General features: G+C 40.5%; 1 protein-coding gene across 3 annotated transcripts in view; it reads right to left on the reverse strand.

Moving 5' to 3' along the window:
- The window catches only part of CAB39 (calcium binding protein 39), an 83113-nt gene that overhangs the window by 17918 nt on the left and 43956 nt on the right, over positions 1-21239 (reverse strand). For all 3 annotated transcript variants that reach the window (XM_055300418.1, XM_055300417.1, XM_055300416.1), the window contains exons 3-4: positions 7111-7275; positions 4814-4932 (exon numbers count right to left, since the gene is read on the reverse strand). In XM_055300418.1, the coding sequence (XP_055156393.1) occupies positions 4814-4932; positions 7111-7275 (284 nt within the window). The remainder of the gene's footprint in view (positions 1-4813; positions 4933-7110; positions 7276-21239) is intronic.

Below are 21239 nucleotides of genomic sequence, written 5' to 3' on the forward strand. Positions count from 1 at the left end.
TGTCTTAATTAAGTGACTAGAGCAGGTTACAAAAGACATCTCTCTCAGAGTAGGATATATGCTCAGGTGAATTTACTCTAGAATGCACACACACATTAGCTGGTGACAACTGCTGCAGCCCAAAGGAAAACAAAAATATAGAAATAATAATAATAAATAAACATTTATTATTTAAAGCTAAAAGATTTGAGAAGTATTTAGGGTCACGCCTCCAAATGGGTTAGTTTTACATGTGGTGCTCTAAGACTTCAGAAATCAAAAACTATTATGAAACAAATAAAATCGTTTCCCAAACTCATGGTACCTAAATAGGTCTAACAAATATATAGCATTTATACCTCATTGTTTCAATTCTATACTCAAAATAGAACCTTTAAGACTCTTGGCAATGTGAACCCCACAAAATTGAAAGCCTAATCCTGAGGAGGTTACCAGGTGCTTATCAAGGAGAGCCTGGAGAACTCTTGTGGTGGGTGTTGGGGACACCCTGGCATCAGTCACGCACACACGTCTGTGGCTCAGCTCGGTCAGAAAGGAGCCCCCACACCTTCCACCCCCGTCTTCCTCTTAGCCCAGCCGCCTGCTCCTCTCTGAGGGGTGCAGATTGGCCTTCGCCCCTTCACTGCCTTTTGGGGCTGCAGGTGCCAGCTTTGTGTCTTCCGAACATAGAGTCTCCTCCAATCCTCCTGCTGCATTCTCTCTGCCTTTCCCAACATTCTACTTGCAAAACACCTCCTCTTGGCTAAGCCAAACTTCTCTCACAACATAAATTTTACTACTTAGTGTCCCAACAGTGCCGACCTTTGCATTTATGTCTTTGAAAAAGGAAAGAAAACGCTCTCTCAGTTCTTCTTTCTACCGCTCAAACTGTTCTTATTTCTTGCAGGGCTGAGGGCATTCCTCCGGGGCTGCCAGCTTGCTAGTGAGCAGCCACAGCACTTCATGGCTCCCACGGGGACTCAATTCCCCTACTCTCATCTGCTCCTGGACTCTAGTTAGGCATTTTCTGTTGCCTCTGGACAACTTCAGTTAAAGGTCTACCATAAGCACTACCCTATCTAAATTCAAATCTTTTCTCCCTTTGCAAAACAGCCACCCTCCCCTGCTTCCCCATTTCTCTAATTTGGCACCACGATTTTGTTTCAGATGCCCAGGTTTAAAACAGGTCTTCCAGAACTTTCTCATCTGATAATGGAAGTGTTCTATACCTGTGCTGTCCACTTCGGTAGTTACTACTAGCCACATGTAGCTACTAAGCTCTTGAAATTTGGCTAGTATGACTGAGGGATTGAATTTTAAATGTTATTTGATTTAAACTCATTTAAAACGAAATGATAGAGTATGGTTAGTAGGTACTGCATTGGACAGAACAGTTTACATCTTCTCCTCTTCAGCACCTCCAACCTTCCCATCTTCGGTGTCCCCACCCATCCTTTTAAAGACTTCTCTGAAATATTTTAATTTCGTTTCCTTTCATCCATCCCCACTGTTGCATTAACTCACACTTAGAAAAGCAAGAGCTCCCTAACCAGCATCTTGGTTTAAGCTGGGTTTTAACCAATTTACCTGACACACCAGTGTATCAACAGCACTTCCAGCTTAAGGAGTTCAAAACTATTTCCTCTTGCCATCAAATAAAGACAAACTTCTGGGCTTAATGTCCAGGCTTCTGGACATATCTCCTCATGAGATATGTTCCTACCATACAACGTCCTTTCCCACTCTGCCATCAAGCACTCACTCCAATTATCTCCTTATTGCTTCCCATCACTATGTTCATTCCTGTCCCTGGACTGACTCTCCTTTTTCCTAACTATGCAAATTCCAAACCCTCTGGAACTTCAATCATTAGTCTCACCTCTTTTATCAACTCTTGCCTTATTGACTAAACCCACATTTTATTTCCTGAAATCCGGCAGTACTAATCATTCTCTAGCAGTGTTACCCTTTTGTCGTATTTGGGTTCATCACAGAGCCTCAAGAAGATCCAAATGGCTCTTCTGTATCACTTATGGCACAGTAACTAGAGTGCTGACAGGCGCTTAGGTGATTACAATGTCTGTTCACAAAATGGCTGATTGTACAATTCACCTTCACTGATCTTAATTCAATAAGCAGGAGACTAGAAAGACAAGACTAAGACAGTTTGGTACAACAAGTTGGGCAGGTTTTGATGGTGGTTTGTCAAGCTCGTCTTAAACGATTAAGCCATAAACCACCAAGTACAGGGCAAACAGTTATGCTGTACAACCTGTTAGCATTAGAGTAGAAAGCACACGAACATTTAAGACACCAGAGGAGAAATGACTGCCTCTGATGCATCTAACACTAGCTACAAGATTATGTTTGGACGCACATGGTCACCTGCAGCACAACATCCCCTAACAGCTGACACTGAAGTGCTTACAGCCTACGTGGATCATCACACCACATGAGAGTCGTTGGATGGACTAAAGGTACAAAAATCTTAAAAGGCAGCTCACAAGGCTCCTTGAAGAGATGGCTGCTTCCAGGTCTGGAGCAGGAACCTGTACAATATAGTAAGGGACACCTTGTGCCAGAAAGCAAGGAAGCTATCAAAGACTAATGGGGTCTTGCCAAAAGGACATAGGAACCACTTGAAGGAGCTTCCCAATTGGCCAAGATGACACAATTTGGATATAAAAATTTGGACATAATGGCTACAATGGACTGAAACATGTCAAATATATTTTTAAAAAACCCCAAAACTTGAGTTCATAATGATTTACCAATTTAAAAGAACAGAGGAAAAAGGAACATGTTAAATGAAACCACAGGGATGTAAAATCCAAAATATGTGATTTTTTCTATAGAACAAATGACCCAGTTGCTTCAACAAGTATTCAACAAGTATTCAAAACAAAAGGCATAATAGTCTTATTAACCAAATGCAATTTATGGGCCTTGCTTGCTTGGAACTGGATTTAAACATATTAACTGAAAAATGACATTTTATGTGTGAAAGGGACATCTGAACAGTGAGTATAACATTGGGTTTGTATATGATATCATGACTATGATAAAAAAAAAAAAGGGTCCTCAAAGTGTTATGTACTAGGGATGCATACTGAAGCAATATTATGTGTGTGAGGGAAAGGAGGAGGCCAGGGGCATGAAGGAAGAGACACTGTCAGAGCTGAAGGATGAGTAGAAAAGGCTGGTTATTTTCTTCCCTCCAGTTTTCTGTATATTTCCCACTCTAAGGGCTAGAAAGGATGGGGAGATGGGCGCTGGTGGAGACCAACACCAGCTGCATGCTCCAGGCTTCTCCTCCTCTCCTTTCTTGCTGACTTTCCTGCTCTGGCCAACTCATGTGAGAGCTTTCATTTTTCTTTAAATCATACCTTAAAATTCTGACTTTACGTGATGTTTAACAATGTTTATCATTCCTCTGGCTACTCTCAAGCCAAAACATAAGCAAAACTAATTTATGGATTTTAATAACCACTGCTTTTTATGGAAAAGGAAATAGTTTAAAAATACACAAAGGCATCTGGAAGGTGCTCTAAGAACACAAAATTTCAAACTACTCATTACATGTTTATACACGCAACTGTGGATTGGTAACAACAAAAAATTAGATGCCAAAAGTTCTGTATGGCAATGTCTGAAGAAGCAACATAGATATTTAGAAATAGAAAGAAGGAAACAGAATGCTGGCATCAAACACATGCACTGACTCATGCTTTGTCTAAACAAGTTTGAACTTGGGGGAAGTGTTAAACCACAGAGATATGAATCAGAGGGAGGCAAGCTATAAAGCAAAGGGGCAGGAGAGCAAGCTGATTCACGCCAATAGTCATGCTACTAAAACGCCTGTCCGCCAATTTAATAGAACAGCACCAATGCTGGGGCAAACAGATGCACACCAGACCTAGAGCTGGCAAACAACTCTTGTGTGAAACGACAGGGGGTGACCTTGCCAATCAGGAAGGCTACTTTTTTTTTAAGATTTTATTTATTTATTCATGAGAGACAGAGAGAGTGAGAGGCAGAGACACAGGCAGAGGGAGAAGCAGGCTCCCTGTGGAGAGCCCCATGCAGGATTCAATCCCAGAATCACAACCTGAGCCAAAGGCAGACACTCAACCACTGAGCCACCCAGGTGCCCCAAGGGTAGGATCACTATTGAGGGAGGAAAGGATTTTTCTTTCATTTTAAAGTTTTGAGGTTTTAGGCTTTTTTGGTTTTTGTTTTTTGATACCAACAGACTTGATACCAACAGACTACCAATAAATGCCTCCTCCTTAGTTCCTGGAAGATGCACTGTGAATTATCAACTAAGCAGGTTAATGAGTGGATACACACAGGTAAAAAGCAAAGGGTAGACTTCATAAATGTGTTCTTTGTTGATGGAATGAAGTAACACTACATAGTACTCAAGATCCACTTCCTAGGCAGCTCCTACTGCCTCACAGTGTGCATGCATGTCTCCCCGAACAAGAGGTCTTTAAACACATCATTTAACTGATAGTTCATATAAATAAACTTTTAAAATCCAGAGAATAGGAATAAAACCACAGAAGACTTTTTTCCTTCTGTTATATAGGATCTGAGAATTTAATTAAGGGCTCACAATTCTCCCACCTTGAAATTCCCATGGGCATTTTCGAATTCAATTTAGCTCACTGGCTGAATTTTAAGGAGGGAAATGTGTTTAAGATGTATGGAAAAATGGACTGACTGAACCATAGAGAAAACACTTTCCCACATTTACCATCCTGTTTTTGCCCAAGACCTCTTTCCTTTTTATTTTTCAACTGAGAATATACATTTGTTACATTGTACATACCCTTTCAATAACATGAACAAAATATTCTGTTGAGTGCAGATGTATTCAACAGTAGGAGTTCTTGTACCAATTTGTCTTCTGAGAATATTGTTGAAAATTTGAGCCACGTCTTTTTTGCCCTATTAGGAACACAATCATTAAAATGTTTACCCGGCTAACCACCAAAAAGCCCATCCACCCTCCCAAATAAACTCAAATTAAGGCACTGCATATTTTTAATTATGACTGAATATTTGACTTTAAAATGTTCAGATATTAAATTTTCTTTATTTACAAATCCGAATTCGAAGTTTTAATAGTACATGAGCAGAATGTTCACAAAATGAAATCTTACTACATATAAATTTCAACCATTTCTAACCCTTAGAATCATGTGGACTCAGATAGGAAAAATTAAACTTTGCTAGATGCTTACAATGTTCAGGGATCCAATTCCCACCCATATGGAATAAGCAGCTTCAAATAAAATGCTCACGTTGTAAACAATACATATAATTTCCTTTTATAGTGATGAAAGGAAGAGAAGCTGCATTCTACTAGTACAAAAAAAAACGAAAGATTCTCTAAGAAGCTGAGCTTTCATGGCAAGTAGACCTTTCTCATTAAGCTAGGTCTACTTAGGAGAGATTTTATATAGATTAGTAATGAAGGCTCCAAGTACCACATGATGAGGCAGTTCAGACATCAGAATTATACAACTGTACTTTACTAAACAAAATAGGACATTACTGCTATACAGTGAATCTTATAATCAGAAAACTGCACAAGAAATTACCAAATGGAAAACAGAACCCCATGAGATTTTTCAGAGTGGCTACCTGTTGTTATGAGGCTGACAAGCCTGTAGGAAAGTGAGTGAAATGCTAGCTTTCCAGGGCTAGAGATCATCCTGGGGCCTGTGCTAGGTGAGGAGAAGCAATAGCAATCTCTAAGAACACATCTCAAGGACACACACTTCTTTTAAATTTAAGCCTCTAAAGTCCTGAATGAATATTAAATTCAGTGTTCAGGTCGGGGAATGAGAAGGGTGGACAAAGCTGAAGGAACTGGAGGTTCTAGTGCATTGCCAACTTTGCAGAGGAAATAAAGATTGTTGTTGGTGGAATCTGATACACTATTAAAAATACATAATCATCCATATAAAGGAAAATATTTTTATCTGTTCTATAGAAGTCAATTTTTACTGTCCTTTATTATCAATATTATTCTCAAGTAACCTAGGAACCACACCCTCCCATCACTCTCCAAAACTGAATCTGACTATATGTCTGCCATTCTCTCCCCTGGTTTTTCAAGCACCTGCACAGACATCTAATTGGTCACTCAGGGTGAAAAACACTGGGGCTTTAAAAACAAAGCCATGACAAAGACTCAGAGGAACCTGCTCATTCATAACCATGCTAGAGCCCTTCATTACCATATATATACTTCATTACCATATATACTTCTCAGTCTACCTTTCAGACTGGTATCAAAGACCATTATTCTCACTGCTAAATTCACTAAATATCTAATATGACATGATTCAGCTATATAAACTTGGGTAATAATATCAAATGCCCACCAGGGCCAGGCAAGAGACAGTATGTTAGGTAAAGCAGGCCCTGAGACAGAAAAGCAAGCTGCTCTCTGCAGCACACCCAAGTGTGCCCATGGGGTGGTAGCTGCTCTGTTCCAGCTGAGGGGCCATATAGGCACACTGACTCAATGCTGCCAGAGTCAAAATTTTCAAGAGAAGCGAGAGAAATTCAAAACTGCATAAAAAATCTCCTGCTATTTAACCGTTATGCTAATTTAAACATTTAAAAACAGAGCTAAACACAAGCAAACAGAACATATCATCTCTGCTGTAATGAGTTCTCAGCAGGTTAAAAAAACAAAACAAAAAACCCTAAAACACAACTGGGTATCTCCTAAGATCTCTCTACCTCTAACATTCTATGGTCTTCTTTAGGTTGCTGACTCCCTGAGAACCCAAGGCCAGTGAATTACGTAAAACAGCAGCTATTTATTAAATATAATGTAAACAAAAGGGCACAACGAATACCTAAGAAACTTCATATACAGTGTGTGTGGTGAAACAGGAGGCGACCTGGCCTAAGCCTGAGGCGGCCCTGAGCTCCTGCCCGGCTCTAATTAGGCAGGCAGCCTGGGCATGCTTACAGGTCAATAACCCCGGAGCCAAGAGCCTGGCAGGAATCTTAGGATCTTTCAGAGGAGAGAACACCAGGAAAAGGACCATGAAGAAGGCACCATTTTTGGAAAAAAAAAAAAAAAAAAAAAATTTGATTTCTTACCTCAAAGTCAATGAGCTGTAAATCAGCTACCAGGGTGCTTAGGAGCCCACTGTTATATAGTTCCTGAGCGAGCTGTGCCACTGCTTCTGTCTGTGGCTCTTTTTCATTCGTGCCATACAGGATTTCTTTCATGGCAACCAGATTTTTGGAAACTTCTTCTGTGGCCTAATTTTGAGGGAGAGGAGAAAAACCATTCATTTTAAAAAACATATGTAAAAAACCTACCTTTGTAAAATACCTTCCCTCTAGATTATATACCCACAGAGCTATGTAAAAGACACAAAGGTGGGCAAGCCCCGTCCCAGCCCTTGGGAGCTGAGTACTGTGCACATATGACACATGTGGAGACTGACATATGTGTTCAAGAGGGAAGGCCAGCAGATACACAACATGTATGCCTCAATGCTGCCAACAGTGTTGTTATGGTAGAAACTGACCAGGGAGAGAAGGTTCGACTCTGCCTCCCATGGGAGAGCAACGTCACAGAAGAGGCCAGAGTGGAGCCTGAGAATGGAGAGACACTGACAAGCAAGAACGAGGGAGGAGGAGATGGACGGACAGGAATGGCAGGAGCTGGAGACAAGGGAGGGGACAAGCACAGAGTCTGCCTGAGGAAAGGTGCAGAGGGAACAAGGGAATGACAGAAGGTGGCTTTGAATGCAGAGTTGAGATATTAGCAATAAATTAAAAAAAAAAAAAAAAACACACTGAAGAGTCTCCACGTCTGGCTAAGAGAGAGGAACAAGAGCCAGATTTACCCCCCTCCATGAAAAAGATGAAAAAACAGAAGAAGTGACATGAAACAATGCATCTTAAACACTGAACTTCAGACAGCACAGGATGGTGAGACTTGAGAGAAGGGAAACAAATGAAGTCAATTCACAAGTGCCCCGGCTTACCACCTGGAGAGCTTCCAGGCCACAGCGTAGGGAGGGCACGCGGTCTCTAGGGGTTGAGACAGCACTGGGACTTGGCAGGGCAGAGTACGAGAGAGGAGAGAGGTGTGCAAACACACACTGCTTCTTCAGCAGGGTACTGAGAAGCCCGTGTGTGTGAGGAACACACCCAAGTCAGGAAGCAGCCGAGCTCTTTCAGGGCGACCTGCCCATCTCTTGTCTTTTCCAGAAAAACTTCCTCTCAGCTTCTTTATTCTTTTAAGAAAAGGAGGACTAATGTTCCAATCCCATTAGGATGGAATGATGCACAAGACACTAGATCACGATTTCCCTATAAATGTCACAAATGTTAATGTAGCCCGACGGTTCCATCAAGAATTTCTGCAATTAACTCATAGAATTCATTCGAAGCCAGGTCTTTGAGTGACCTGCAATGGAGGCTTTAACTCTTTTCACTATTTCATTTAACCTCATTAACAGCCCATCGTTCAACACTGTGGAGGTATTTCTAGATTCTGAAGGACATCCAACATACCAGGTATCATTCTCATATCTGCATTTTCTGCAAATCTGATAGTATACCTCCCACGGTCTCAATCATTAACCAAGACACCGAAAAGGAAACTCTAAATGGAACCTACCATTATGCCTTTGAATCATCATGCTTTTCATTAACGATCTACTAATAATCTTTGCATACGGTCCCTTAGCCACTTACGTATAAACCTATTTCCAAATCAAATTCAAAAGGCTTTTTGTTAAATACTTGGATATAAGATAATTTAACATTTGACCCTCGAACAAGGTGCTAGCCCACTCATACGTATGTTTTTCATAGGACAATACTATAAATATATTTTCTCATGATTTTCTTAACATTTTCTTTCCTCTAGCTGATTTTATTGTAAGAACATAGTATACCGTATATGTAATGTACAAAATGTGTTAACTGTTTATGTTATCAAGACCAAGGCTTTTGGTCAGCAGTAGGTAGGCTACTAGCATTAAGTTCTAAGGCAGTCGAGAGTTGTATGTGGATTCTGACCTGGTGGGGGGCTTGGTGCCTCTTACCCCTGTGTTGTTCAAGGGTCAGCTATATACTATTTCTTCCACATTTCCTGAATATAAGACAATGAAATAAAGTTAATTTGGTAGCCCTTTTTCCTAAGCATATGCTTAGGATTATGACTTTCTTTTCTAAATGTTTAAAATCATCCCAATAATCCTATGGAGAACCTTCCATTATCAGTGTTCAGCAGAATCTTTACCTTCTCCGGTCAAGCTGTTACCACCCTATTCTTTCAACACCTTAGATTTCTTTCTTTTTTTTTTTTTTTTAGATTTTATTTATTTATTCATGACAGACAGAGAGAGAGGCAGAGACACAGACAGAAGGAGAGGGAGGCTCCATGAAGGGAGCCCAACGCGGGACTCAATCCCAGGTCTCCAGGATCACACCCTGGGCCGAAGGAGGCGCCAAACCACTGAGCCACCGGGGCTGCCCAACACCTTAGATTTCTAACAGCAGTTCATCCCTTATACCAAGTTAAAGTACCCCAAAATGTACTTTTTCGGAGCCAGTAGATAAAATCATTTATCAACAGAAAATGTTCTCTTATAAACTATTACATATGTTACTTCTGCAATTTCATTTTATCAACTTTATTCTTAAGATGATTTTCTCTGACAAGGAAGAGCCCGGCATTTAGTGCGTTTCCTGTGTGTATTATCTGTTGATTTTATACCAGTGACCCTAAGTAGTAAGCCTCAGCCCCCTGTGCTTCTCTGACTAGATCACAAGTTTTGAGTCTCTTGGCAACCTTTCATATGCCTCAGGTTACATAGCCTCTTCTTTGAAATCATGATACAATTTTATTATTATTATTTTTAAAGATTTTATTTATTTATTCATGAGAGACATAGAGAGAGGCAGAGTCACAGGCAGAGTGAGAAGCACTCCCTGCAGGGAGCCTGATGCAAGACTCGATCCCAGGACCCCGGGATCATGACCTGAGCCAAAGGCAGATGCTCAACCACTGAGCCACCCAGGTGTCCCAAAATCATGATATGATTTTAGATCTGAATTCAGACCTACTCTGTGCTCTCTTCTGACAGCAAGATGAATAAGAAAGGAGGGAGGTGATAGGTAAAAGGCCTGAGGTTTCTTTTTGAAGTGATGAAATGTTCTAAAATTGACTGTGGTTATGGTTGCACATTATCTGTGAATAAACTAAAAACCACTGAAATGTACACCATAAATGGATGAATTGTATGTGTGTGTTATCTCAATAAAGCTATTAAAAAATAGGGAGGAGAGAAACAAGGAAACAAAGCAACTTATGGTATTTCTCAGATGAATGGCCACCTGGACCCCCACGTAAAGCCCTTTTCTTTCCTCTCAGAAGACAACACTGTCACCTATATTATGGGCTGGGGGGTTGGGACACCAATAGCATTCCCATATCTGCTAACCACTGGACTATGCCTGTTTTTGCTGATCCTCCTGGATTCCATTCACTTTCGGCCTTTCCTGACCTGTTTTCTCACCTCCTTCTCATATAGCCAACTCCCTCTCACTTTATTTTTCCCCCTTCAATCAGTTTTAAATATGGTCAAGACTCCCATTAACAAAATCAAATAAGCTCTCTCCCTTGACAGACCCCATGGCCCCCTTCTGGCTACTTCTCGCTTGTCATTAAACCGTTAAAAAGCATCTACCTGAGTATGCTCTAGTCCACATCTCCTTCCCAGTCGCTCCCAGCCTAATCCCACGTGGTTTCTCCACCTAGTACTTTACAGCTCTTAGCAAGTCACCAATGACTTGCCCGCCAGGAAATACAATTCTCTGTCTTTAGTACATGTTAGCTCTTGGCAGCATCTGAAGGTGCTGATTACACCCTTCTTTTAAAACTGCTCCTCCCTCGTCCTCTGTGACTCACCACCATCCTCATTTTTCCTGCCTGTCTCCTTGGTTGCTCCTTTTGCCTCCTTCTTGGCTCATCCCTCTTGATGAGACCATTTAAATATTGGGAATTCCTCAAGGCAGGGTACAAGGCCTATTTCTCATTCTATCATCTCTCCCAAGTGATGTCATCCACACCCACAGCTTTAATTAACACCTCAATGCAGATGCCTCACAGATTCCTATCTCTAATCCAGTTCTCTTACTAGTACATTCAGCAGCCTACTTGGAATGTCTCCACTTGAATGTCTCAAGGTACCTCAAACCTAACGCAATCAAAAACAGAACTCATGATCTTGCCCTAATGCCTAATACTCTTCCCTTGGTCTCTATTTCGGGGAACAATACCACTACTGATGCTCTTATGCATGTCAGAAACTCAGAAGCCATCCTCAACCCTTCCCCCTCTTTCTCACTCCACCCCAATATCTAATTCATCACCATGTCTCCCAAATCCATCCATTTATCCGCATACCATGACCCCCCATGTCAGAGTCCCCACAACTCTTGCCTGGACTACTATAAGTAGTCCACTGACTGACTTCCTTGATTCCCTATAAGCCATTCTCCATATTAAGACCAGAATGATCCTTTCTTAACACAAATAGGATTGTTGTTACCTCTGCTTCAAAAATGCTCCAATTACCTATTGCTCTTGGGATAGAGAAAATTTCTTAACACAGTCCGTAAAACCCTGCCATGTCTGACCCTCCCTGTCTGACCTTAGTCTGCACTACAATTCCTCCCCCACTATCTCTAAACCACTACTCTGGTCACACTGGTATCTTTTCAGGATCCCTGCACATGTGGTTTTCCTAGGCCCATGCACTGCCTCCACCTCCTGGCCATTCACATTCTTCCTTCATTGCTCAGGTCAATGATCACTTCCTCAGAGGAGTCTTTCTTGTTAAATTCTATAATACATTCGACACTACCACATACTTCTTTTCTCACAGTTGTAATTCTGCTTTTCCTTGTGATTTCTAGGTTAATGTATTTCCTCCTGCTCTATCAGGAGCCCAGTGCTTGCAGTGTCGCCATACACGCTTGACGAATGGTTGAAAATCCGCATACTCAATCACTGAGATATTAAAAAAAGATCCAGATGAAAACTGGATGTAGGGATCCCTGGGTGGCGCAGCGGTTTGGCGCCTGCCTTTGGCCCAGGGCGCGATCCTGGAGACCCGGGATCGAATCCCATATCGGGCTCCCAGTGCATGGAGCCTGCTTCTCCCTCTGCCTGTGTCTCTGCCTCTCTCTCTCTCTCTCTCTCTCTCTCTCTGTGACTATCATAAATAAATAAATTAAAAAAAAAAAAAGAAAACTGGATGTAGAGAAATGTGATGTTATCACACCATGAAGGCAAGGAATTCCTAAAATACACAGTGTATCCAAGCAAGGCAATTTACGTGACAGCTACAGCAGCAAGCAATGAACATAAATCCTGGTGTTCTCACAGAGAATAATCTGGAAGAAGACACCCCAAACTGAGCATAGTCTTCCTATTGTAGACAGGTAAGAAGAATATTTTGTTTTCACTTGGTCTACTTCAGATGTTATGTTTCACAATTCACATTTTACTTTTACATCCATGGTTAGTTGCCATCTACAGAAGATAATCAGCAGCATGATATAAATATCTAAAACTCATCAACCTTATTACTTATTAGCAGTCCTGATATACAGGAGATTAAGCTCATATTTCAAATGATGACTTTTAATTTTATGCATATTTCAACTACTTCTGTGCTTTCTGTTCCCCATTACATGGATAATTATAAGCTGATTAAAGAAAATCATCAAAAAATAAAAAATAAAAAAGAAACATGTCCAAATTTTACTAAAAGATGATCAGAAAACCTTAAGAAGTATTTTACCAGAAAAGGTGATGTGGTAAGTGTCTACTGAATGAAGATAGCCGAGAAAACAAATAAACTTGTCTGTTCTTGTGTAGGTCTGGGTTGGCATCCTTCTTCGGCATTCACAGCAGGGAGGCTGCCTCGTCCCCGGTCTCTGGCCTGCTGGCATTAAGTCAACACGTTCTCTGCCTTTCTGATCACATCCTCTGATTGCACCTCCCCGTCTGTCCCCTTACACCTAATGAATAAGCGAGTCACACTTACCGCTTCTCTAAGCACTATGTCTTCTCAAGATGCTGAGCCCATCATGTCACCTAGTCCACTGGGCTCCTTAACGAGCACATCACCTGTCCTGCTAAGACACCAGGTTTCAGTGCTACCCATGCCCACAGCAACAGTCTCTTGTTCCCCTATATGTTGGATGTCCTTCATTGAAACGTTCTCTACTTCAGCTCCCAGGGTTCTGAGCACTGTAGAGAAAGTGCTGGAAACTTGTGCACACTTAGTTTGCTAAAATCCATGCTATTCGACAGCCTTCAATCCAGTCTGAAACATTTCTTCAAATTGGATTATATCCAACCAGTAACTCCTAGCAGCAGAGCTTTCAAAATTACTCTTATTTTCCTCAAGAGACTTCAGTCTCTATCTCTGCTCCCTAACTGAACATCTAGCTTCACTCCTTCCATGTTGTGACAAGATTTCATAATGAAATCATCCTCAACTTCCTCCATCTCAACCCTGGACACAGACCAGAATAACTTGGGGGTACTTTTTAAAAAGATGCCGAACCCCCTCAAGAGACTCATTAATGACAAAAGTAAAAACAGTACTTTCACATGCAGATACCACTGTAACCATGGGATCAGAGTAAATGGTAATGGGACCATTGACCTCACAAGCCTCCTGGCACAGCAAAAGGTATACAGCATTACTTCTGTGATTTTCTCACCGAAAAGGCATTACCTGCATTGAATCATGAGAAAACATCAGCCAAACCCAAACTAAGGAACAGTCTACAGAATTAACTGGACAGTACTTTCCTAAAGAGTCAAGGTCATGGGTGCCAATGGAAGACTGGGACACTGTTTCGGATTAAAGGAGAGTAAGGAGATGTGACAGCTAAACACAGTGTGTCATCCTGACCTGGATCCTGGGCCAGAAAAAGGACCTGAGTAGGACAACTGATGAAATTTGAAAAAGATCCATGGATTACTTAATATTATCATAAACATGTCAGTTTCCTGATTCTGATCATTAGACTGGTTATGAAAAATGTTAACATCTGGGGAAACTGGGTGAAAGGTATTCTTTTTGCAATCATTTTATAAGTCTAAAAAGTTCACCTACTCTCTCATTTAGCTTTTTCTTCACAGGTGAGAAGCAACCCTTCCTAGTTCCAAGGCTCATGGCTCTATACATGTGTACTGGAGGAAAGGGCCCCTTGCTTCCAGGTCTCCCACATGCAATTCTGCTAGTTGTGTGGCCTTGTGAAGGTACAGATTCCACACCTTGAGATCTCAAATTCCAAATAAAGGCTCTCGTAATTTTCTACTGGACCATCTTCTCTCCTCACTCTCTCGCTGGCTCTCCTCAAGCAACCCTGAATGCTCATGCTACTCCTCTCTACCTGGGAGCCCCTGCACCCACAAAGCCTTCCCTCACTTTCCCCACTCTCCTCCTCTGATGCCACAGCAGCTTCTACCCTGGCCTTGTAGGGTCAGATCTTCCCATTTTTACCGCTCATTTCCCTGTCTTATTCCAGAGCTTTGGAAAAGGCTTGCTTATACTCTTTTATTCCCTCCTCACTCCACTAAGATGGTGACTTACACGTGGTTCAACCTTCATGATTTCGTTAATGGACTAAACTGTCCAAGACATTTCATCAGTTGAACATGGTGTTCTGGGACACAGATGCTTCCCTTAGGTGGCCAGTGAGCTGGTCATATTAAGTTTCATGGACACAGATTACTAACGGCAGCCAATTGTTTAACAAATACATGGTCATGAAGAGAAGCACATCAAAGAATTAGCCCCCCTCATGTGCCTGGGAAGTGATGTGGATCATGCCTCACTCATCACATTGCTGCAAATCCTGCTGTTGCCTTGTCTAGGTAAGAAGCACAGAACTCTAAGTTCTTAGTTGTTTTCTTGAGGCATTTGAGCCACACACAGTGGGAATTTGGGGATACCCAACAGAGCAAAGTCACAAAGAAAAGAATGTGGGGCTTGGCAGAGCTTCTCAGGGTCAAGGATTCAAGGTGAGAAGCTCTGTCACAACTGCTGAGGACCAGGCATGTTGATCCTATGTCGGAAGCCTTGCTGACTTCCACATACAACTGACTGGTAACAAACCTTATTTTCAATTAATATCTTTAAGAGATATGTATTTTTAAAATATTTTATTTATTTATTCATGAGAGGGGGGTGGGCAGAGACGGGGAGAAGGAGAAGCAGGCTCCATCCCAGGACTCCAGGATCATGCCCTGAGCCGAAGGCAGACGCTTAACGGCTGAGTCACCCAGGCGTCCCTTACTCTCAAGTTTTAATAAGGTTACTAGGTAAGCCTAGCTTTAAATATAAAGCACACTTAAGGATAAACACAGCAAAGCTGGTATGTTTAAAGTACAGATGTGCCTGATTTAGAAATTAAAAGGCAAAAAAACCCTTTAAAAAAAGATATTCTATTTCATAATAACAATAAAGTTAAAAATGATACAATATTTTTTCCCTCCCACCAGAGGCAAAGACTTCTAAAGGAAGTCTGGTGAGTGAAAAGTGAATTGGTACAACACACTAGATGGCAATTTGGTGAAATGTATCAAAAATCTTTAAAAGGTGCAATCTCTATAAATCACATATTATACTTCTAGGAATTTATCTTAGGGAAATGGATAATTATACAAAGATATAAGTATGAGCAATGTGATTTGTAAGAGCAAAGAATTAGATGAAAAGTTATCCCACTGAACCGGTTAAATTACAATGTGCCCATAAAATGGAAGACCATGGCAAGCTTTAAAAATAATTAAGTAGATCTCTACTGACATGCAAAGATGTTAACATTAAAACTGCAAGACAAACAAGGTTACAGTATGATCCACTTCATTTACTTATTTGCCCCGGAGTGAGGGAGAACACTGGAGTATGAATGAGAATCTGTACGGATATCCTACCAAATCAACAGTAATCATATATATAGAGAAATCAATTACAATTTTAGGCATAATGGAAGGAGCATAGTTCTCTCACACACCTCCCCTAGATGCCTTGCACCTCTGTGTGATCTACAAAGTGCTTAGGAAAAGAGAGAGAGAGAAGTTACAGGTATCAGCCTCCTTTTCCCCCACCAAACGACTTCAGATGAACACGGCTTTGGCAAACAGACGCTGAAGTAAGGAGAAAGAATATGACGACTAAGCTTGTGAGCCAGGAATATAAAGACAACACTTTTTTTCTTTCTTTTCTTTCCTTTTCCTCCTTCTCCCTCTTCCTTCCTTCCTTCCTTCCTTCCTTCCTTCCTTCCTTCCTTCCTTCCTTCCTTCCTTCCTTTCCTTCCTTCCTTCCTTCCTTCCTTCCTTCTCTTTTTCTTCTTTCCTTTCTTTCTTTTTTCTTTCTTTCTTTCTTTCTTCTTTCAAAAGATTTTATTTTTAAGTAATCTCTACGCTCAACATGGGACTCAAACTTACAACTCTGAGATCAAGAGCTGCATGTTCTCCTGACTGAGCCAGCCAGGAGCCCCAAGACAACATTTATTTCTTAAACTGGTCCTGAGGAGAGAGACCAATTCTCTTCAGAGAAAATGAATTAGGAATTGAAATGCTACGTTTGAAGCAGTGTTGCAGTATGGAATGAGAGCATCTTAAGTATTGAAAGGAACATCAGAGGTCATCCAAGTAAGTGGGTTTTTAAAAAAGATTTGTTTGAGAGAGAGAGAGAAAAGGAGCATGTGGGAGTTGGGTTGAGGGGAAAGGGAGACAGACTTTTGAGCAGACTCCATCACCATTTTTCAAAATGAAAATCTTATGTAGAATCTCAATATACAAATGAGGATAAAAGTAAAACTTAAAAAAAAAATAGACAAAGGAAGAAGGAGCACCTGAAACCATGGCCGGCTTCTCTAGAGCACACCTTTGGAACATTAGGTTTAAAAGCAAACAAACACATATACAAAACACACACTTTCCTTGACCTCCATTTCTAACCAAAATAAGAATCCGTGCTTTAATCTACCTCATCGGAAATATCAAAGTTCCTCTAGATAAGCAGGCAGCAAACATGGGTCATACAGTCTCTGTCACAACTACTTAACTGCCACTGCAGCAGGAAAGCAGCCACAGACCACATGTCAATGAATGGGCATGGCTGTGTTCCAATAAAGCTTTATTTACTAAACCAGGTAATGGGCTGACCTGGGCCACAGTTTATTGACTCATGCACTGGAAAATATTTAGTGAGTAGAAAATAGGCCAAAGGGTATGTGACCCTAGAGTTAGTTGTATACAACCATCAAATCCTCTCAATCCTCCCTCAGAAATCTAGTCTCATATCTTGCTTCTCTTTCTTATCCTTTAGCTTTCCTTGTCATCAGAGTTCTCTCACAAAGTTCATCTGCCATTACATCCATCTCCAACACACTTCCAGTCTCACCCAATCGCGGACTTGAAATATTGCTAGTGGGAATGAAAAGTGGAACAGCAACTCTGGAAAAGAGTTTGGTGGTTTCTTGCAAACTAAACACACAGTTACTTTATGACCTAAGGATTGCACTCTTGGGCATTTATCCCAGAGGAATGAAAAACCTACGTTCACACAAAACCTGTACAAGAATGTTCACAGTAGCTTCTTTTGTAATAGTCAAAAACTGTAAACAGTCTAGATATCCTTCAGTAGGTGACTGATTAAACACAACAGTGGGGTACATCCAAAGAGTGGACTACTAAAACTCAACAGTCAAAAGGAATTATCACCACTCAAAACTACATGCATTGATCTCGTGGGAATTAAGCTAAGTGAAAAAAAGTCAGTCTCAAAAGGTTATACATTGTATGATTCTATTTATAAAATATTCTTGAAATAACAAAATTATAGACTTGGAGAACAGATTTGTGGTTGCCAGCAAGGGTTAGGGAAAGGGGAGAGGAGACAGGTGTGGTTATAAAGGGACAGCAAGGGTGATGGACTCTGTGTCGATTGTGGTGGTGGTTAGAAAGAAACCACACAGCTACACATAAGTACGCACATACGTAATACTGGTGAAATGTGAACAAGGCCTGTGGACCAGACCAACATGAATTTCCTGGTCTTGATAACTGGATATAGTTATGTGCCATGTTACCACTGGAGGAAACTGGGGGAAAGGCCCATGGGCTCTCTCTGTATACTTTTTTTGCAACTTCTTGTGAATTTATAATTTTTTAAAAACGGATTTAAAACAAAACAAAGCGAAACAATAACAACAAAGATTTCTGCAGCTTCCTTGGTGTGTATCATTAGGTCGTGTATAAGGCCTTTTCAAACTACCACAGCCTACAGCAGTAGCCTCACTTTCCACCACTTTCCTCTAGTCAGTCACCCCGATAACGTCACCCTGAACTTATCACCATGTTCTGGACAGACATACCATAAACTGTTTCACATTCCATTCCCTCTCATTCTTTGCCTGGCAACACCTTAAAATCCAGTTCAAATGTCACTTCAAACTTAATTCTGTACCCGTATTTGTATCTATCTCTGACAGAGGTAGTACTGTTTTATCCTCTTGGCTCTCACAGAATTTCATTCACCCAGGTGCCCCAGGATTTATTTATTTTATAGACAGAGAACAAGAGAGCAAGAACACATGCAGGGGGAGGGGTAGAGGGAGACAAAGGGGAAGGGAAGCAGACTCCCCACTGAGCTTGGAGCCCGATATGGGGCTCAATCTCAGGATCCTGAGATCATGACCTGAGCCAAAACCAACAGTCAGATACTTAACTGACTGAGCCACCCAGGTGCCCCTTGTGTTATATTTTTCTTTTTTTGAATTTCTTTATACCCATTCTTTAGCAAAAGAATCATTTTACACAAGGGTCCTCTAAATATGTACCAATCTATATTTAATGCCTTAAATATCAATTCATTCTCAAAAAGGGACCCAGTAAATGACCTCATTGAAAATAAGGAAGTTCTTAAATCAAAGTAACTTAAGATAAAGGATGTGAGATGGAATCTAAAAGTGAACTGAAAAATATTGTTGGTGCCAAACATTTGACAAAAGTAATTCTATTTTTACATTAATCCTTGCGTTAATTAAAAAAAAACAAAACTCCTACAAACACACACACACACACCTCTCTACTAAAGAAAATGTCTGAGTAGTCTAAGCTGAAAGATCATGGACTAAGAATAACCTATTAATAACCTCCTGGTGTCAAAGATTACTCTAAACAAGTTGAGTAACCATGAGTCACTGTTAAATGGCTATGCTAGTAAAGGCTACTCCCTTCACCCCTCTTAAATATGCCAAGATAGAGCAAACTAATTCCTCTCATGAAATGAGTGAATATAGCCATTCAACACTATGAACACATGCATTCACAGTGATGAAGAGAACCAAGTATAAGCTGAACAAGGCAGTCCTACCTTCTTTATATAGCATGCAGTGGGCAAAGAGTGTGTAAACAGTTATTACATACACAGATTTATGTGGCTCTTAGCAATGAAAGAACAAATTTCACCCCATCCCACTCCACCTCCATGCCCCAGTCACCTAAAAATAAGAGTGGTAAGATAAACCATTTTTTCCCTAAAAGTATATGGAAAGTCGTTTTCAAATACTTTTAAAATGGTGTGGCACGGTTCCTAAGGGACTAATCTATATTTATTTTATACAATTCTTAATATGGCAACTGTGTACCATATAAAATGAGTAAAAATACCAACATATATTATAAATAAGGGAATAAGCATTCAAATATTGTATTTATCATTTCATCTACAAAATCACAAGAAATGAATGAGAAAATGATCATGGATATAATCAGTAAGGCATTAATAGGCATAATTCACCCTGGGTTTGGCAGAGCTGGGAGTGAATTTCACCCGACTCTAATACAATGGGTTATACTAGAAACAATAGCTTTCTTTATATGGATTATGAGAATAATGACAGGAAACTATTATAACTTAAAATAAGATGGATGCCTATTTTCTATGAAGGCACCTTGCAAAATGTTGTCTCAATGTAAGGATGTGTCAACCATGTAAAGCTTGTATTCCAACTGCAAGACCTAAGTGGGCTCTTAGCCTGTGCCAAATACATAGAGAAAGAAATCTGCTCTTTTGCAGGGAAGCCAATTTCCATCTATTATTTTTCCAAACAGCAAGATTTAATTGGACTCCCTGTTTTACTTCCACTTACAGGTCTTAATTCTATCTCCTGCCACTATCTGGAACCTTCTCCTTCCTAATTGATCCTCTAAAAACATTTTACTAAGAACCTAGGGCTCACATTTTGTTCTTTCTCTACTTCACATCTCTGGTTCATTCAATTATTCCTCATGGTAGAGTTCTTAGTTTCTGTGCCAACTGGTCATTCCTCTCAACACATTCTAGTTTCTCTACATCCTCAAGTATGGACTCTACAGAGAAGTCTATACAGTCTATACAGAACAGAAGATGATCACTTTGATTTAAATAGATATATTTCTATTATTCCCACCTAGGCTTTCAGTGGTCTTTCTGGGTGCTTTACTACATGATATATAGACTCAGGGCAAATATATATGGTTTGTAAGCCACTTCTAACTCAGTTGGTTTATGGACAGTCTTTTCTTACTCTCTTTAATGAATTATAATCGACATACAAGAAACCACACAGATTTAAAGTGTACAATTTTATAAGTATGGACTTATGTATACACCCATGAAACCATCAAGACATTAAACACACCCATTGCCACTAACAGTCCTCCGCAGTCCCCTACACTTTGCCAACCCTACCCTGACTATTCACATCCCTGCCAATCCCAAAGCAACTGCTCATCTGCTTCTGCCATTATGGCTGTCCATAGAGTTTTGTAGAAATAGAACCATACATTATGTACTCTTTATAGTCTGGTTTCTTTTAGTCAACATAATTATTTTGAGATTCATTCATGTTGTTGTGTACACAAAAGTTTCTTCTTTTTTTATTGCTGAGTAGTATTCCATTCTATGGATGTTTATTCACACACCTGGACTATTTCCTATTTTACACTATTACAGATAACATCGTTATGAACAGTTATGTACAAGTCTTTGTGTGGACATATATTTTTTGTTCTCTTGGTAAGTACCTAGGAATGGGATGGCTAGAGGTAAACTTAGCTTTTTAAGAAACCAATAAACTGTTTCTGGTAGTGGCTTATCATCTTACATTGCCACCAGCGCTGC

Source organism: Nyctereutes procyonoides, unplaced genomic scaffold, assembly GCF_905146905.1.
Source record: "Nyctereutes procyonoides isolate TBG_1078 unplaced genomic scaffold, NYPRO_anot_genome, whole genome shotgun sequence".
Lineage (NCBI taxonomy): Eukaryota > Metazoa > Chordata > Mammalia > Carnivora > Canidae > Nyctereutes > Nyctereutes procyonoides.